The sequence below is a fragment of the Canis lupus genome, chromosome 17 (genome assembly GCF_003254725.2).
Source record: "Canis lupus dingo isolate Sandy chromosome 17, ASM325472v2, whole genome shotgun sequence".
NCBI lineage: Eukaryota > Metazoa > Chordata > Mammalia > Carnivora > Canidae > Canis > Canis lupus.
In genome coordinates this window covers 56351645-56372719 of record NC_064259.1, presented here as the reverse complement: position 1 = coordinate 56372719, position 21075 = coordinate 56351645, and the positions used below count along the sequence as shown (strand labels likewise).

Below are 21075 nucleotides of genomic sequence, written 5' to 3'. Positions count from 1 at the left end.
TCAGCGGTGGAGCGTCTGTCTTTGGCCCAGGGCGTGATCCTGGAGTCCTGGGATCGAGTCCCACATCCGGCTCCCTGCATGGAGCCTGCTTCTCCCTCTGCCTGTGGCTCTGCCTCTCTCTCTGTGTCTTTCATGAATAAATAAATGAAATCTTTAAAACAAAAAAAAAAAAAAAAAAAGAACTTTTCAAGGTGATTCTAAAATGTATAGGGAAGTATAAAAAGCCAAGGACGGGTAAGCAAATTCTTTTTTTTTTTTTTCATTAAAGATTTTATTTATTTATGAGAAGCACGGAGAAAGGCAGAGGCAGAGGGAGAAGCAAGCTCCCCATGGGCAGCCTGATGCGGGACTCAATCCCAGGACCCCGGGATCACACCCTCAGCCAAAGGCAGACACTCACCCACTGAGCCACCCAGGCACCCCCGGGTAAGCTAATTCTTGAAGATGAAGGTAAAAAGACTTGGTTCACTACGTCCCAAGACTTACTAAAAAGGTACTATGGTACTGATCAGAGACAGATACATAAACAGATGGGAAAGAATAGAAAGACCAGATATAGACACAAGTATAAAGAGGCAAGATGCTTGATTTGTGACAGAAGTGGCATTCCAGAGTAATGGTCAAAGCCAACTTTTTCCATAAATGGTACTGGAACGATCTGATATCCTCATATGGGGGAAAGAAAGAAAAGGAATTGGATGCCTACCTTACACCGTATGCAAAGAACTCCAAGTGGATACAGACTTAAAAGTAAAAGAAAAAACTTTAAAGCATACTCACATGTGCATATACAAATGCTTTATGTATGTGTATAGGCAAATACACTCATATCTCCATGACCTCAAGTTATTAAAAGATTTCTTCTATGCCACTAAAACATCTGTAGTCAAAAATTATATATTTGGTGAAATTAAGAATGTCTCTTTGTCAAAAGATAACATAAAGAAGACAAATAACTATGCAATGAGAGAATATATTGGTCATACATGTAATTGATAAAATATTAGTATCCAGGATATATAAAAATACCTAAATCAATAAAAAGATAATCCAACTTGAGAAAAATAGGCAAAATAACTTCAGTAGCCCCCCCCCACAGAAGAAGAAATAAAAATAGCCAATAACCACAAAAGTTCTCGACTTTAATAATCGAAGAAATGCAATTAAACCATGATGAGATTCTACTTCTTATCCGTCATATTAGCCAGTAAAAGTACTGGCAGTGTTGATGAGGATGAGGACCAAAAGAAATTGATGGTAGAAATTGCAGTATGTTCCATACTTAGGAGTGATTTAGCTTACTGTAGTACACTTGAAGATACAAAATGCATACCTTATGACCCAGCATATGTACTAGGAAAAATTGGCACACACAACACAAAGATACATGTATAAGAATGTTCTTTTTTTTTCTCCATAACTTATTTATTTGGAAATTTGCAAGCCTACAGAAAAGTTGCAAAATTAATGCAATGATTGTGAGCAAGCCTTACTGGATAGTAGCTAGTGGAAAGAACATACATGGGCTTTGAAGTAAGTAATACCTGGTTTGATATCCCAACTTTATCACTTACTAGCTGTAGGACCGTGGGCTATCTCTAAAGATTGTAAGCCTCAATTATCTCATCTGCAAATTAGAGGTAATAAAATGCCTACCATATTAGATATTGTAAGGACTAATTGCACTAATGTATATCAAGCATAATGAGCATAAATGCATGCAACATAGTTGTTCGGGAAATTATGGCTGCCATGATAAATATTTTGTTGTTGTTGTTAAAAATGATAATGACATTTTATTTCTTCAGAACCTTTTAATGACAGCACATTTACTGACGTATATTCATTATGTTTCATTACAGAATAAAAAATTATTCAAGAAAACAATAGCATTTTTTTTCATCCTGTATTACTTTTTTCCTTCTCAGTTTCCTGTTACAACTTCAATATTGGACAAACCAGGGAATCCTGGGTGGCTCAGCGGTTGAGCACCTGCCTTTGGCTCAGGGCGTGATCCAGAAGTCCTGGGATCGAGTCTCACATCACGCTCCCTGCATGGAGCCTGCTTCTCTCTCTGCCTATGTCTCTGCCTCTCTCTCTGTCTCTCTCATGAATAAATAAATTTAAAAATATATATTTTTTAAAAAGTGCAAATCAGGGGCACATTGGTGGCTCAGTTGGTTAAGCATCTGCCTTTTGCTCAGGTCATGATCCCATCCCCATGATCTCACGTGGGGCTCTCTGCTCCTTCCTCTGCTCCTCCCTCCTCTCTCTGTCCCCCACCCCCCACCTCCTGCCCCTTCCCCCCACTCATAATACCTCTCTGCTCTCTCTTTCAAATAAATAAATAAAATCTTTAAAAATTAAAAAAAGAAAGTGCAAACCAGTGGGAAAACATGCCCATAATAAAAATGTTTTTATAATTTAAAAAATTATATAGGATTAAAAACTCCAAAAAAAAGGATTAAAAACTCCATGTGAAGAAATACAGTATGATTTTATCAAAAGTAAAAGGAAACTGAAGCACATAAAGTTAAATAACTTTATCAAGAAGTAATATTAGAAATAGTGTATAAGTTTTCTGTTTTCTAGTCCAAGATCCTGCACACTAAGTTGTAATATCATCAATTATATTTAGAGAAAACTGAGTTAAGTAAATAGCAGTACCCTTCATCTCTAATGCTATGACTTCCTTGCCTTACCTACAAAAATGAATGAAAAAGCCTTGACACCCCTTTACTCTCCAGAGAAATTCAATTCTGTGTCTGAACTCTTTCTCACTGACCCCCAGATCCACAGTCATCTTTTTCTCTTGGGAACTCTGTCTGTACTCCACTATTTATGTTTGCAAACTGATTATGACAGTAACAGTATTGCCACATTGGAATAGCCAGGGGAATTTTAAAAAAGAAAACCATATCTGGGGGCATCACAATGCCAGATTTCAGGTTGTACTACAAAGCTGTGGTCATCAAGACAGTGTGGTACTGGCACAAAAACAGACACATAGATCAATGGAACAGAATAGAGAACCCAGAAGTGGACCCTCAACTTTATGGTCAACTAATATTCGATAAAGGAGGAAAGACTATCCACTGGAAGAAAGACAGTCTCTTCAATAAATGGTGCTGGGAAAATTGGACATCCACATGCAGAAGAATGAAACTAGACCACTCTCTTGCACCACACACAAAGATAAACTCAAAATGGATGAAAGGGGATCCCTGGGTGGTGCAGCGGTTTGGCGCCTGCCTTTGGCTCAGGGTGCGATCCTGGAGACCCGGGATCGAATCCCACGTCGGGCTCCCGGTGCATGGAGCCTGCTTCTCCCTCTGCCTGTGTCTCTGCCTCTCTCTCTCTCTCTCTGTGACTATCATAAATAAATAAAAATTTTAAAAAAGTGGATGAAAGATCTAAATGTGAGACAAGAGTCCATCAAAATCCTAGAGGAGAACACAGGCAACACCCTTTTTGAACTCGGCCACAGTAACTTCTTGCAAGATACATCCACGAAGGCAAAAGAAACAAAAGCAAAAATGAACTATTGGGACTTCCTCAAGATAAGAAGCTTTTGCACAGCAAAGGATACAGTCAACTAAACTAAAAGACAACCTACAGAATGGGAGAAAATATTTGCAAATGACGTATCAGATAAAGGGCTAGTTTCCAAGATCTATAAAGAACTTATTAAACTCAACACCAAAGAAACAAACAATCCAATCATGAAATGGGCAAAAGACATGAACAGAAATCTCACAGAGGAAGACATAGACATGGCCAACATGCACATGAGAAAATGCTTTGCATCACTTGCCATCAGGGAAATAGAAATCAAAACCACGATGAGATACCACCTCACACCAGTGAGAATGGGGAAAATCAACAAGGCAGGAAACCACAAATGTTGGAGAGGATGTGGAGAAAAGGGAACCCTCTTGCACTGTTGGTGGGAATGTGAACTGGTGCAGCCACTCTGGAAAACTGTGTGGAGGTTCCTCAAAGAGTTAAAAATAGATCTGCCCTACGACCCAGCAATTGCACTGTTGGGGATTTACCCCAAAGATACAGATGCAATGAAATGCCGGGACACCTGCACCCCGATGTTTCTAGCAGCAATGTCCACAATAGCCAAACTGTGGAAGGAACCTCGGTGTCCATCGAAAGATGAATGGATAAAGAAGATGTGGTTTATGTATACAATGGAATATTACTCAGCCATTGGAAACGACAAATACCCACCATTTGCTTCCACATGGATGGAACTGGAGGGTATTATGCTGAGTGAAGTAAGTCAGTCGGAGAAGGACAAACATATGGTCTCATTCATTTGGGGAATATAAATAATAGTGAAAGGGAATAGAAGCGAAGGGAGAAGAAATGGGTAGGAAATATCAGAAAGGGAGACAGAACATGAAGATTCCTAACTCTGGGAAACGAACTAGGGGTGGTGGAAGGGGAGGAGGGCGGGGGGTGCGGGTGAATGGGTGACGGGCACTGGGGGGGGGGCACTTGACGGGATGAGCACTGGGTGTTATTCTGTATGTTGGCAAATTGAACACCAATAAAAAATAAATTTATTATTAAAAAAAACAGTATTGCCACATTGTACTGTTACATATCTCTTTGTAAACCTATCCTCTATTTCCACTTAGATTGCATCTCTTGGAGATGTGCCTTTTTCTTCTGCGCCTTTGTATTTGTACATTTTTGAGTGTACAAAGAATTCCAACCACATTTTAAGTTTTCTTTCCTGTCCCTAATAGCACCTAACAGTGCTTTGCACAGGCACAAAATAAATGCATCAGGATAATGACTGTCAGATTGCAGTCATAAAAAATAGAACTCGTCATCATTGCTATGGTAACGTGGGCACAGGAGTCATAGATTCTGCACTGAAAGCAAATGCTTGTTTTCCTCTATTCCAGAAAGATGCTGTGAAGCGAGTATTCTCTGGCATTCAGCCTACAGGAATCCCCCACCTTGGCAATTACCTGGGAGCCATTGAGACCTGGGTGAAATTACAGGAAGAGCATGGCTCGGTGCTGTACAGCATTGTTGACCTACACTCCATCACTGTCCCCCAGGACCCGGCCGTCCTTCGGCAGAGCATCTTGGACATGACTGCTGTTCTTCTCGCCTGTGGCATAAACCCAGAGAAGAGTATCCTTTTCCAACAATCTCAGGTCAGCTTCTCAGATTAGAACCAAGAAAACTTATCTTTTCAAATTATTTGGGGAAAAATTCGGATGAAAGTTTAGGTAGCTCCTGTTTGTGATTCTTTTTAATGGTTTAAGAGCTACTTCATTAGATGCGATGATTTATTTTTCCGTTTACCCTATATTCATATCTTTAAATGTCATCATAATGCAATAGTATTTTTACCTTTTCCTCCACTATTCTTGCTTCATGTATCGAATCGTACTATCTCATTAGTACTTGTAAGTCTTAAATTGTTTTTCTGTACTGAATTGCATTCAAACTGCTAAATTCATACTGTTGAATAATCTCCTGGTAATCAAACATAGAATTTAGCAACCAGTGGTTTTGCATAATGCCAATGTTGCTTTACTGGGTATTGCATTTGGAAGACCTGTTAGATAACTCCCATTGTTCATTCTTTGAGTAATAGCTTTTGAGAAGATTTGAGAGAACTAGCTGGGAAATTGGAAGACAGTGTTCAGTCTCCTGATTCCAAGCCAAGAGAGGCTTCAGAACAAAGCCAAAATATTTGACTGATATCGTCACTATGGATGAATCAGTTTACTCTTGGATGGGCAGATAGCCTGGACTAGAGACAGGGCGCTTAAGAGATTCCTTAGAAAAGAAGATGAGAAATTTAACTGGATCATACCCTTATTACATATCCACTTTAATCTTGTGACAAAGCCCCAACTCAGGAACAGTCTGTTATACATGTTTTGGCACATGTTAACATGTATACATGCACGGTATGCGTTATACATGTGTATATCTCCTTTCTTAGTCATAAACTTCGGAAAATCATCATTTTTATATATGTTTTATCACCCAGGGAACTTAGTATAATGATACATAGAGAGTGACCATTTAAAAAAATATGTAGTAAATTAATATCTTCAAAAATAAATACACTTATTAACTTAAAACTTGTTTCCAGCTTGGAAATAATATAATAAAATAATAGAATCTGATCATTAAAATGTCCATAAAGGCAATTTACCTCAATTTCCTTCCTCGTAGTTGGTCAGAAAGCCTTTACTTTTTTTTTTTTTTTCTGAGAAAGCCTTTACTTACACATAACTTTTCAAATTCAATCTTGGACTGACCTACCTGTTTTAAGTATATAAATATACTTGCATATGTTAAGCAAACACCTGCCTCCCTATAATTTCCATTCATTCATTTGACTTATGCTCTTTAAAAATACATAGTAAATCAACTCAGTCTTCCACTTGACTACTCTTCAAATACTCAGGGATGTTTATTACACACTAGCCTTACCCTACAGGTCCTTAACCCACCAGTTTTACCCTTTCCAAGCTAGTTATCCTACCTTGGGAGCACTCTCACCTTCTGAAGAAATGTGCCTGTTCTATTTCAGGAAACACTGTTTATTCACACTCTTCATGTCAGTTTTCAACATTATAGGTTACCTGATAGATCTTTGTAAGTTACCTGATAGATCTTTACTTCAACTAAGCTGTTTTTGATACAAGCTCCTTTTTGATCCTTATATGATACCATTTCTAAAAATTATATTCCTAATACATGTTTCCATACTTCTGCAAGGTGAAAATGTCTACATCTCTACAAAGTAACCCCTTGCCAGACTGCTTTGTTAAACAGTGACATTTAAAATTAAAGGCTCATTTATAGCCACAACCAATGCTTGCACTTTGAGCTCATACCCCTGGGAATGATTACCACATTATCAATTTTTTCTCCTTTTTAAAGGCTTTTTGGCAGTGACCTCCATAAGCATCTAAAATTTGCAATAATTGAGGTAAAAAAAAATAATTGAGGTCTTTTATTCAACATGGAACTTTGTTGTTCAAACTAACAATTGAAAGAGTTGCCCACAGTATGGGAAACTTTGTAAAAACTCTGTAAATGAAGGATCCTGAAAGTCACCTTCCTTTTGATTTTTTTTTGTTTTTGTTTTTGTTTTGTTATGTAATGAGCTCATTGGTTCCCATAGTAGTTGTGGTCTAGGTCAGAGAGTGCAGGTCACTGGTGTTGCCTGCTTCTACAGTGGCCTCAGGCAGTTCTGCACTGCCTTGCAGGTCCCCTTCTCCTATCCCTACTGCAGCTCCGTCCAGGGAATTTGGGTAGCTTGCCAGTAAAATGTGAGAGAAGTACTCATCTGTGCACATTCTACAATTTGTCCAACAAAGATCATATGAAAGACTTCCTCAAGGTGTCTTTCTAACCTAAAAAAAAAACATACTTGGTTTGGGCCATTTCCTTCCTTAACTCAGGCAACCTTAATACAACTCAGTGGATGGACTGGGTACTTTATCAGGTTTTCTTTCCATTTTTAAATAGTTAATAAAGAAAAATTTAAATATGTATAGAAGATTAGGGAAGAATAGTGTACTATACCCCCATCACTTGCTAGCATTTTGTGATTTGTCTCATCAATGTTTTTTTTTTTTTATTGGTGTTCAATTTACCAACATACAGAATAACCCCCAGTGCCCGTCACCCAATCACTCCCACCCCCCACCCTCCACCCCTTCTACCACCCCTAGTTCGTTTCCCAGAGTTAGCAGTCTTTACGTTCTGTCTCCCTTTCTGATATTTCCCACACATTTCTTCTCCCTTCCCTTATATTCCCTTTCACTATTATTTATATTCCCCACATGAATGAGAACATATAATGTTTGTCCTTCTCCGACTGACTTACTTCACTCAGCATAATACCCTCCAGTTCCATCCATGTGGAAGCAAATGGTGGGTATTTGTCATTTTCAATAGCTGAGTAATATTCCATTGTATACATAAACCACATCTTCTTTATCCACTCATCTTTCGATGGACACCGAGGCTCCTTCCACAGTTTGGCTATTGTGGCCATTGCTGCTATAAACATCGGGGTGCAGGTGTCCCGGCGTTTCATTGCATCTGTATCTTTGGGGTAAATCAGAATGGGAGAAGATATTTGCAAATGACATATCAGATAAAGGGCTAGTTTCCAAGATCTATAAAGAACTTATTCAACTCAACACCAAAGAAACAAACAATCCAATCATGAAATGGGCAAAAGACATGAACAGAAATCTCACAGAGGAAAACATAGACATGGCCAACATGCATATGAGAAAATGCTCTGCTTCACTTGCCATCAGGGAAATAGAAATCAAAACCACAATGAGATACCACCTCACACCAGTGAGAATGGGGCAAATTAACAAGGCAGGAAACAACAAATGTTGGAGAGGATGCGGAGAAAAGGGAACCCTCTTGCACTGTTGGTGGGAATGTGAACTGGTGCAGCCACTCTGGAAAACTGTGTGGAGGTTCCTCAAAGAGTTAAAAATAGACCTGCCCTACAACCCAGCAATCAATGTTGTTTTTATTGTCAGAGTATCTTTTTTAAAAGATTTATTTATTTATTTGAAAGAGGAGAGAGAGAGTACACTCAAGAGAGGGAGGGGCAGAGGGAGATGAAGTCTTAAGCAGATTCCGTGCTGAACGTGGAGCCCAGTGTGGCACTCGAGGGGGTACCTGACATGGGACTCAGTCTCACAAGCCTGAGATGGTGACTCTGAGTCGGATGCTTAACTGTCTGCACCACGCAGGTTCCCCAGTTGTTGTTTAAGTATTTTAAAGCAGATAACATAAATCATGGCATCTCAGTCCCTAAATATTTCAGTGTGCTTCTCTATAAATTGAGGAAATTGTTTTACATAACCGTAATAGTGTCATCACACCTAAAAAAGCTAATGAGAATTCCATATGATCATCTAATACCCAGCCCATATTCAAATTATGCCAATTCTCCCAAAATGTAATTTTATATTTGCTTTGTTTGAATAATGATCCAACAAAGGTCTACACATTGCATTTCTTTTCATCTTTTGATTTGTTGCTCAAGTTTTACTTTCATTTCTCATAAGGTTAATCATACTTGAAAAGAATTAAAAACTTAAATTTTTATACTTCTACTTTTTTCATGCCTTTGATAGGTTAATTGAGTTTTCTTCTATTTACTAGAAAATTAGCTCCCTTGAACCTAAAATAAACCTTACTTTTTTTATGGTGTTGCTTTCGCTTTGTGCTAATGTATATTGGCTGACATTTAGTGGTTACAACCTACCATTCACATGGTTGCTCATCACCATTTTTAATAGTTTGAATAGAAACTCTGCTTGCAGGCAGCTCTGGTGGCTCAGTGGTTTAGAGCTGCCTGCAGCCAGGGGTGTGATCCTGGAGACCCGGGATAGAGTCCCGCGTCGGGCTCCCTGCACGGAGCCTGCTACTCCCTTTGCCTGTGTCTCTGCCTCTCTCTCTGTGTCTCTCATGAATAAATAAGTTTAAAAAAGTTAAAAAAAAAAAAAAAGAAAAGAAAAGAAAAGAAACTCTGCTTGCCCTAGTGCCCATAGAGTTCCTTCAGAGTGGCCGTAAAGCTTCTAGTTGTTTATGGAAGATGGTGGGAAGTTCTTCCTAATGCTTTATGTTGAAAGTATGAAGGCATGTACTGGATTTGCTTCTTAGCAAAAAAGTAACAAAAGTAAAGTAGAAGTATAATCAGATAAGCTAGTGTCCCTGAAACAGTGATTTTTCTAGACAGCTGGCCTCATATTTGCAGTGTTCTAGTAGTTGAAAGAATCCTCATGGTGTTGATGTTTTGTGTCTTACCATGCAAAAATCAGTAGTTAACAACTCTCTTTAGCAATTTGTGGAGTCTCTAATAGATGGGGACCAAAAAGAAAATACTCATAGCATTGCCAGATTTAGAAAAAAAATTAGAAGTCATGTTAATTAGAAAATTAATATTTTTAAATGTGTAAGATTAAAAAGCCTTTTCATGTATATGACCTCACTTTTAATCCTCAAAAGAGCATGTGAGTTAGGCATTACTGTTCTTTCACAGAGGAATAAAGTAAGATATGAAAAGATTGAGTAAATTATAAATTGTCTTTAAAACCATCTCTGAGAGGTGCTTGGTACTTAGTAAATGCTTAGCAAATATATCGTCTTAATTTCACCTGAGGTCATCCAGGTGGCAAAAACAGTCTTTTTTTCCTTCCTAAGGCACCACTTTTAGAAGATGTCCTCAGAACTTTATGCTGTCACACACCATGCCTTTGCCTCAGTAGCTAATAGCAAAGGAGCAGCAGAGCTGACCTCAAGGCCCTCATTATTTCTTGCCTAGACAGTTGTCTCACCCCTTCATTCCTGCCTCAGGCTCTCATGGCAGCAGTCTATCCCCCACATTGTAGCCATGCTCATGTTTCTACTTCAGATACCTAAGCACCTCTCTCCTACCCTCAGGGTAAAAATCTAAATTCAGTTTCTAGGAAGCCCTTCAAGAATGAGGCCTTGAGAGAGAGAAAGAAAAAGAGAGGAGGGAGGTTCTATGGAATATTATTCAGCCATAAAAAGAATGAAATTTTGCCACTTGCAACAATGTGGATGGATATAGAGAGTATAATGCCAAGTGAAATAAGTCATTGAAAGAAAGTGAAATTTAAGAAACAAAACAAATGAGCAGAGTCAAAAGAGAGAGAGAGAGAGAGAGAGAGAGAGAGAGAGAGACAAACCAAGAAACAGACTTTTAACTCTAGAGAACACACTAGAGTTACCAGAGGGGAGGTGGGTGGGGGATGGGTGAAACAGATGATGGGGATTAAGAAGGGCACTTGTGATGAGCACTGGGTGATATGTGGAAGTGTTAAATCACTATACTATATACCTGAAACTAATGTAACACTGTATGTTAACTGTACTAGAATTAAGTTAAAAATTTAAAAAAAGAATGACATCCCTGAGAACATCAGGCCAGTGTTGTTTCCACTCCACCACTTTTTAATCATCAGATTATTTTTGTTTAGATGATCTCATCAATTTTTACTAATAACCCTTTAAAGCAAGAATGGAGGGGGTAGTTCTGGTTTTATTTCGAGAAAATGTGATAAACCAGTTCTTAAAAAGCGGATAACTTAGAGATCAGTTGTCTACATTTTAACATAGTTTTCTGTTGGTTCCTTTCTATTGGGAGTTTTATAATGCATGTAAGCATTTAATTGATCACTAAATATGTAACCCAGAGGATAGGAAGTTAGAAAACAATTATACTGAAGGTGTTGTGAGCCAATGCCAGCTAAAATTAGATATACCTGCATTCCCCACACCCCACGCAGTTATTTACAAGTAAAATCAAGAATTTTTGAAATTGTGAGTTAGAAAGAAATATTTTTTTACATTATATAATGTGCTCTTTTTGTGCATATCGACTGTGTTAAGCAAAGTACTTGGAACTAAATATAAAGACTAGTTCCCCCAGGTGCTATTGTTGTACATGGGAGTAAGTTCTAGCAATCATTTGAAGAAGGGAAAGAATTTAGCTGTGTTATAATGCTTATTTTACCAATAATTTTCATCTCCAATCCTCTGCATTCTTTCTCAGCAGTCTGACTGAAACAATTTAGACTTATTGAAGATTTTTCTCATTATTTTCTTTTTCTTTCTCTCCCACTGGCCTCTAGTCATGGTGCTTCCCCTAAAATATGTTTGCCATATGTGGGGAATTTTACAGAGCCTCCCCTCTGAAAGGTGTGTGTGTGTGTGTGTGTGTGTGAGAGAGAGAGAGAGGGAGAGAGAGAAGGAGATTGAGAAAGAGAGAGAGGAGGGGGAGAGAGAAAGAGCCTGCCTGTGTGTTTGGCAGAGGTTTCCATCCCAATGCCAAAGTCAGTGGTCTTTTATTTCCAGCAGGCCTGAGCACACATCCACTCTGATACCCACAGCTGTTTCTTAGGTGCATGTCTCGAGAACATCTTTAGTTGTTACTTTCCTTGTGAACTAATCACCGTGCACATGGAAAATAAAAGCTGGAGTTCATAGCTTTAGGTGCTGGCTTTGTGCCAAGGCTAGGAGAAAAGGACAGTTTTGACCAGCAGACATCATATTACAAAGCATCCAGAAGTGTCCACGGAAGAGCTGAGGAAGGAGTATAGAATCTGCAGCATTGAAATGAGGCTTCATTCTCTAATTAGAGTTATGGGTTGTTTTTCCAGGAAACTAAAATCAATAATAATAATAATACTGGCTATTAATAAATAATAATCAAGCTCTCACATGAATCTTGGCTCACTGTATACAAACAGAAGTTGTACCTGACCCACCGTCCCTTATCTCAGGGATGTGAGACCGGCAACACTTGAACTTGGACAGCCAGTATCATGTTCTCACTTATCCTAGTCATTTTGGAAGCCTTTTTGAGTACACATTTATACTTGTTGACTTCTCAACATTGTTTTTTTTTTAAGGCTACCAACAACAGGTGCAACATACAGCTCATAATAGAAAGGGAGTAGGGCCTCCTAGGTGGCTCAGTCAGAAGAGCCCAGAACTCTTGATCTCAAGTTTGTGAGTTTGAGCCCTACATTGGGTGTAGAGATTACTTAAAAAATAAATTTAAAAAATTTTGAAGAAGACAAAGGAAGCAACAAATATTCCTGTAGATTAATGGACCTGAGGAGTCAATTTGTAAAATTGGCATTGCCTTCAGAGTTTCTACGGAGAGGAAAAGGGATCTGAATGGCCCATGGCATAAATAATAAAAAGAAGTTAGGGAAATCATTATACAATCAATCTCCTCATGTATTTCTTTCCCTAAGAAGTTTCTACTAGCACCACTTTCCTTGCCTGCATCTATAGTCCTATGCAACTTGATGAGCGAGTTATAGTCGTTTCCCTGCCTCCATCCTGGACCACAGGATTAAGTCATATCTTAATTGCACTTTCAAGAAGAGTTCTGCTTTGCTATCATAGCAACAGTGGGAAAAGTACAGGTTTTGCAGCCAGATATAGTTGGCCTGAATCTCACTGCAACCTCTTGTTGTCACACACTGGGCAAGTTCTCTGAACCCCGGTTTTAATGTCTATAACAGAGATATTTAAATAATATAATGTATAATATCCACAAATGTTAGCCTTTTCTCTTGCCCTACCCCACTGCACACAATACTGCTCCAAAGCCTATGGAATTGTGTAGAAACACTATAGAGATTTCAATGTAGCTGTCATTCAGACAATTAAAATGACACAGGCAAAATAGATACGGCCTGAAAATCACATCTGATCTTTAAGTCATCTGTTTGCAGTGAAAACAAGAAGCAAACCACTCTCAAATTGAGTAAACTAATCACTTGATTTGTTGATGTAACGCATTCCCTGTGCTTCTTCATTTGTTATGGATTTTAAACCAGTCAGAAACACTGTAAAACCAAGTGTTCCAACTGTTGACCCCACTCCAAGGAAAGTATGAAAGAGAGCAATTTGCTTAGGACAGTGCTTTGAATTAGATTGAAGGGATTTTAAATGCCAAGAATATCAGGAAATTTTAGCCAAGCATTAAAAAGAGCTTAAGATAAGAATATGAAAACCATCTTATGTAAGATTTCCATTATTTTTGTTTGTTTTGAAATTAATGTTTTTCCTTGTCTGAACATTATTTACCCAAATCAAAACAAACAAAAAATACCTAGGGAGAGCCATCTTTTACAAACATATTTTCTTTTTCTTTTTAAGATTTTACTTTTATTTTTGTTTTTTAAAGATTCTATTTACTTATTCATGAGAGACACAGAGAGAGATAGAGAGAGGCAGAGACAGGAGAAGCAGGCTCCATGCAAGGAGCCCAATATGGGACTTGGTCCTGGGACCCCACGATCACGCCCTGAGCTGAAGGCAGATGCCCAACCACTGAGCCACCCAGGCGTCCCTTAAGATTTTATTTTTAAGTAATCTGTACACCCCACAATGGGGCTCAAACTTACAACTCTGAGGTCAAGAGGAGCATGCTTCATGGACTGAGCCAGCCAGGCATCCCTACAAACATATTTTCTACTTCTTTGTTTTATATCACAGGATTAAGAACACAATTCAGCATTTGTGTTTTTAATGAAGCGCAATGTGACCTCTTACCTGGGCTTAGTCTTTTCTTAATTCTTATATTTCTTTACTTCTCTGATGCGTTAGTATACTGACCACTTCTTCCTTTTAGGATTTTCTTTTAAGTCCAATGATACGGCAGTAACGTATTTTTCTTCTACTCCTCTGATAGTTTATTTGTTTCCTTTATTGACTCCTCTTCTTTAATTCCCCAGAAGTTCTGTCCTGAGATACAAATATCTCCCTATATATATATTCCACTTTCCTGAAGTCTTACCTCCTTCCAAAACTTTTAGCCATTTTCTCTCCCATTTTGGTCACTAGCTCCAACCTTTCTCCTTAATTCTAGACTTGTACTTTTAGCTACCTTCTAGACATCTCTATCTGGGTATCTTTTCCAAATCTTAACTTCAATATATCTGAAGCCAGAGCTTTCCCTCTTAGCTGTGACGAGCTCCTCCACCTGATTTTTTCAAACAATTTGAGTTTGGGGCACCTGAGTGGCTCAGTTGGTCAAGCATCTGCCTTGGGTCCTGGGATCAAGCCCCATGTCATCGGACTCCCTGCTCAGTAGAGAGTCTGCTTCTCCCTCTCCCTCTCCCTCTGCCCCTCCTCCCAACTCATGCTCTCTCTCTCTCTAGCTCTGCTCTTTATCTCTCAAATAAATAAATAAAATCTTGGGATGCCTGGGTGGCTCAGCAGTTGAGTGTCTGCCTTTGCCTCAGGGTGTGATCCTGGAGTCCCGGGATCGAGTCTCACATCGGGCTCCCTGCATGGAGCCTGCTTCTTCCTCTGCCTGTGTCTCTGCCTCTCTCTGTGCCTCTCATAAATAAATAAATAAATAAATAAATAAATAAATAAATAAATAAATAAATAAAATCTTAAAAAAATTAATTTGAGGGAAGATTCACATAACATAAAATTAGCCATTTTTTCCTAACTTGAGAAATATGTTTAATCTGTATTTTTTTCTTTACATAATGTTTTTTAAAAATTGTGTTAAAATACACATCACATAAAATTGACCATCTTGGGGCACCTGGGTGGCTCAGTGGTTGAGCGTCTGCCTTTGGCTCCAGTCATGATCCTGGGGTCCTGGGATCAAATCCCGCATCAGGCTCCTTGCAGGGAGCCTGTTTCTCCCTCTGCCTGTATCTCTGCACCTCTCTCTGTGTTTCTCATGAATAAATACATAAAATCTTTAAAAAAAATGACCATCTTAACCATTTTGAAGTGTACCATTCAAAAGTGTTAGATATATTCCCATTATTGTGCAACCAACTTCCAGAACTTTTTCTCGTAGAAATCGAAAACTCTATACCCATTATACAACTTCCCATTCCCCTCCTCCCCCAGTCCCTGCACCCTCCTTCTATGTTTCCATGAGCCTGACTATTCCAGGTAATTCATATAGGTAAAATCATATAGTATTTGTCTTTTTTGACTGGCTTATTTCACTCAGCATAATGTCCTCAAGTTCATCTCTGTTGTAGCATGTGTCAGAATTGCTTTTATTTTTAAGACTAAATAATATTCCATTATATGTTTATACCACATTTTGTTTATCCATTTGTTAAAGGACATTTGGGTCACTTCTACTTTTTTGCTGTTATGGACAATGCTGCTGTGAGTATGAGTGTACAAGTATCTCTTTGAGACCGTTTTGAATTCTTTTGTATATATACCTAGAAGTATTGCTTGATCATATATAATTGTGTTTGTAATTTTTTGAGGAACTCCTTCCTGTTTTCCATGCAATTGGACCATTTTGGTCACCAACAGTGTACAAGGGCTCCAATTTCTCTATCTCACCAATACTTGTTATTTTCTATGGTTTTTTGAGGGGGTTGTTTTTGATAGCAGCCATCCTAATGAATATGAGGTGATATTTCATTTTGGTTTTAATTCACATTTCTGTAAAGATTAGTGCTGTGCTGTTCAGCATCTTTTAATATGTTTGTTCGCTCTTTGAGTATCTTCATTGGAGAAATGTCTATGCAAGTTGCCCATTTTTAAAATCCTATTGTTTGTTTGAGTGGTAGGAGTTATTTTCTCCCATTTGTAGTTTGCCTTTATATTTTGTATTCTTGATGAAAAAAAGGTTTTAATTTTGATATAGTCCCCAAAACCTCCATTATTTTTTTGTACCTAAAGTCCTGGGGCTATCAGATATACTCACATGGAAATTTAAAATAGAGGCTTACTTAAAAAAAAAAAAAAAAAAAAAAAAAGATTTTACGAAAAAAAATTAAACTGTCTGCCATGAAGTTCTGTGCAGGTTAGCTCTCTTATCCTTCCTCAGGTAGCTAATTTGGGAAGTTGCTTATAGTAGATTGTTATTATTTTAATTATCCATGTTAATTTCCTGTAAGAACAGGGATCAAGCAACTTTTTGTTAAAGATATAGACAGTAAATATTTTAGGCTTTGCAGGCCACACACAGTCTCTGTCCCCACTGGCATCACCACCACCTCTTCTCCTTTAAATCCTCCTCTTTTGCCTTCTCCTTCTCTCTTTCCCCCTTCTCTCTATTTTATTTGACACCCTTTAAAAATGTAAAAGATATGGGCCGAACAAAAGCAATCCATAGGCCAGACTTGACCTTTGAGCAGGGGTTTGCTAACCTCCATGTGTAAAGATTATTCTCATCCACTGCCATCTGACTCACCCATGACTTGATTTAGCCAGTGGAAAGTGAGTGGGCATTTCACACACAATACCTAAGCAGAATCTTTAAAAACAATTCAACAATGTTTGTTCTAACTCTCCTGCTATTCTCCTCTAGCTTAAGAATGGTATGTTCCAGGTAGGGAGTTTGGATCTTGGAATGAGAAGGTGTATAAAACAGTTATAGGGACACCTGGGTGGCTCAGTGGTTGTGTGTCTGCCTTTGGCTCAGGTTGTGATCCTGGGTCCTGGAGTCGAGTCCCGCGTCCCACATCAGGCTCTCCCCGCAGGGAGCCTGCTTCTCCCTCTGCCTGTGTCTCTGTCTCTCTCATGAAAAAATAAATATAATCTTTAAAAAAAACCCACAGCCAGCCTATAGCTACCAATATGTAATGTGTATGAAAAAGAAGCCATTGCTATAAACCATTTATATTTGGGATTATTTGTTACTCAGCATAGCCTAGAAATAGCTAATATAATGCAATAGATGTAAAAAAATATGTACACACATATACACAATAAGCAATAGAATTTGATGGGGGTGACTTTTAACTCAACAGCAGGTTGACAGAAACCACTTACTTAGCTTTAGAAGCATTGGGCTAAGAAAAAGTATAGAAAAATCCAAATGTGTACACAGAAGTGTTCATTGCAAACATAAATAGTGACAGTAGAAGAGAGTAAGTGGGAGTTCCTAATTGATAACATAATTCTTCTAATTAGGATTAGATTCCCAAACAAGGTTCTGTTAAGGGGATTTGCCATGGGGATAAGAGTCCAATAAAAATAACTCAGCATGAAATTGCTCTTTTCAAGAGGATATGATAAGTAGGAATTTGTGAATCTGAATAGTCTTCTAAGTGTTCTAACCAAAATTTATAGAACCTGATTCTTGGGAAGATATTTATATGGGAAATAGTAAAATTGTAAGAGACACTGAGAATATCTTAGACATTGATCCAGTATTTACTGAACCAGCAAATTGCTTGAATGAGTTTGATTGATATCTAGCAGCTATAATTTTGGGAATCATGGTATTCCATACTCTTTTTGTTAACTAGATATTTTTGAAAAAAATTAAATGCAGCAAAATACAGAGAATAATTAACAAACATTCATGTTTCCAACAGCAAGGGTGAATATTGTTAACATTTTGTCATATTTGCCTAATTTTCTTATATTAAAAAAAATAATTACAAAGGTGAGGGCCCCTTTAATCCTTCCCCTTGCCTACTCCTGTACCACTCCTGCCTTTGTCCCTTTTCTTTCTCCCCAGGCAACTAAAATCATGGATTTGGTGTATATCAATCTAGCCAACTTTTCATACTTGTCTTCACATATAATTTCATGAACAATATAATATTTGTATTTGTGTGGTTTTAAAAAATTATATAAGTACCTTTTAGCAATTTTCTTTTTTCATACAGCAGTGTGTTTTCATGATCTTGTGTTTATACATATAAATCTAGTTCATTTCTTGTATGTGCTGTATACTATGCTATTATATAAATGTGCCACACTTTATTTAGACATTTCCACATTAATAAATCTTTAATTTCATTCATGCATTCATTTAACAAATATTTATTGAGCATTTACTGTGTCTTGGTTATTCTGCTGGGTTCTCATGTTGTATCAGTGAAGAAAATAGACAAAAAATCTTTGTCATCATGGTACTTATGTTTTGTTGGGGTGACATGATATAAATAATAATTATAATAAATTAGCCAAATATAAGATATATTAGAAGGTGATAGGTTGTACAGAAAAAAAAATGAAATATATTAGGAGTGGCATTGAGGGAAACATGTTATTTTAAACAGTGTGGTCTGGATAAGCCCCTTTAAGATAGTATTTGAGCAAAGACTTAAGATGAAGGATTACCCATGTCGATATCTGGGGAAAGAGAATTCCTATCACAGAAAAGTGCAAAGCCCCTAAAGTGGGAACATACCCAATGTGTTCAGGGAACAAAAGGAGGCCAGCACGGTTGGAGAAGAGGGAGCAAAGGGGAAAGGGTAGAGGATTGGAATCACAGATGTTACAGGGTAGAAGGGGAAGAGATGTTTGTGCCTGGTCTGATAGGCCATGGTAAGGAGTTTGAGTTTACTCAGAGGAAATGACAAGTGCATGGTTATGAACAGAGATCTATGTTTTAAAAGGATCACTTCAGCTGCTATGTTGAGAATGGATTGTATGAGAACTCGGGTGAAAGCAGGGAGACTAGTTAGCAAGTTATTTTAGTAATCCAGATGAGAGTTGATGGTGCCTGGGCCAGAGTGCCAGTGGAAGTGGTAAATTGTGGTAAGATTCTAATTATCTTTTGAAGGTAGAATTAACAAGATTTGCAGATGGATTAGACGTGGAGTGTGAGAGAAAAAGAGGCATGAGGATGTCTCCAAGATTTTTGCCCAAGTAACTACAAGGATGGAGTTGCAACCAACAGAGATGACAACTGTGGACAGAGCAAGCTCAGGGTGGAGGAGTGGGAATTCAACTTTGGATGTTTAAGTTTGAGGTATCCACTAGATATCCATATAAAGACACTCAATAGATAGTTGGATATATGAGTCTGGACTTCAGCAAAGAGATCTGGCTGGAGTTATAAATTAAAAGTCATCAGTTCTATAGATTGTATTTAAAACAATGGTTGCATCTAAAGCCATGATATGAGATGAAATTGCAAAAAAAGTGAGTGAAGAAAAGAAAAGTAAGAAATCAAGGACAAAAACCTGGATGTCTGCAATATTGACAACATTAATATATCAATATAATATTAATGGTTTATCCTAGCTACTACCCTTGCTGGCAGTGGGGAGCAGTTGTAGTGGAATGGTAGATATGAACACCTGATTGGAATGGGCTGAAGTGAGAAAGGTGTCTCATCAAACACCATGGCAGCTCTGGTATCTTTGTCTTTCTTCATTGATGAGAACCCATTCTTCCCACTAACCGTTTTGAAAGAACCTGGAGTTGACTTTGATTTGAGGACCACATATCCCCTTATGGAGGAAAATAGAGATCATGCTAAAGATCAGAAAATCTAGATTCCTGTAAAGATCTTACCTTTATGGCCACAGAATAATTAATTGCTGATGCCTCGTGGGATAGTTGTGATGAACTGCACCTGCACAGTTATTGAAACTGTTTATTAAGATATATCATAAATTTACTTATTTAAAGTATAAATTTACTAGCTTTTAGTATATTCACAGAGTGGTACATCTGTCACCACAATCAATTTTAGAACACTTTGTCACTCCAAAAAGAAATCCTGTGTCCATTGCCCCCTCTACCCACTCCCTGGCAAGCACTAATCTACTTTGCCCTCTGTGGATCTGCCTTTTCTGAACACTTCAAACACTTCTTTAAAGAAATGTCTTTTTAAATCCTTTGCTCATTTTTATTTTTATTTTTTTAAAAGATTTTATTTATTTATTAGAGACACAGAGAATGAGAGAGTGAGAGAGAGACAGAGACACACACAGGCAGAGGGAGAAGCAGGGCCCATGCAGGGAGCCCGACGTGGGACTGGATCCCAGGTCTCCAGGATCACACCCTGGACTGAAGGTGGCGCTAAACCGCTAAGCCGCCGGGGCTGCCCCCTTTGCTCATTTTTAAATTGGCTTTATTTCTCTTTAATTGTTGAGTTATAAAAAACCTTTAAATATATATATATATATATATTCAGGATACAATTCCCTTATGAGATACACGATTTGCAAATATCTTCTCCCATTTTGTGAATTGCCTTTCACTTTCTTAATGGTGTCCTTCAAAACACAAGTTTTTCATTTTGATGAAGCCCAATTTGTTTATTTTTTTCTTTTGTTGCTTGTGTTTTGGTGTCCTATCTAACAAACCTTTTGCTCAGCCCAAAGTCATGGAGATTTACTACTATGTTTTTTTTCTAAGCATTTTGTAGTTTTGGCTGTTACATTTATGTAATACTTCATGTTACGTATATGTTTATCCATTTTGAGTTACTTTTTAACTTTTTTTTGTGAGAAGTTGGGGTCCAACATCACTTTTCTGCATGTAAATATGTGTGTGTAGATAATTCACTTATTCCACTACATTTGTCTTGGCACCCTTGGTGAAAATCAATTGACTGTAGATGAATGGATTTATTTCTGGACGCTCAGTTCTATTCTTTTGGTCTATATATTCTATCTTATACCAGTAGTGCATTATTAGATTACTGTAGTATTGCAGTGACTGATTTTTGGATGTTAAACCAAGCTTACATTTCTGAAATAAATCCCATTTGATCATGTTGTATAATTCTTTGTATATGTTGCTACATTTGGT

General features: G+C 37.9%; 1 protein-coding gene across 4 annotated transcripts in view; it reads left to right on the top strand.

Annotated features, from left to right (window-relative positions):
* The window catches only part of WARS2 (tryptophanyl tRNA synthetase 2, mitochondrial), a 94596-nt gene that overhangs the window by 43224 nt on the left and 30297 nt on the right, over positions 1-21075 (top strand). For 3 of the 4 annotated variants that reach the window (XM_025453372.3, XM_035700566.2, XM_035700567.2), the window contains exon 2: positions 4926-5183. The exons of the other annotated variant lie outside the window; for it this stretch is intronic. In XM_025453372.3, coding sequence (XP_025309157.1) covers positions 4926-5183 — 258 coding nt within the window. The remainder of the gene's footprint in view (positions 1-4925; positions 5184-21075) is intronic. 4 annotated transcript variants of the gene reach the window in all.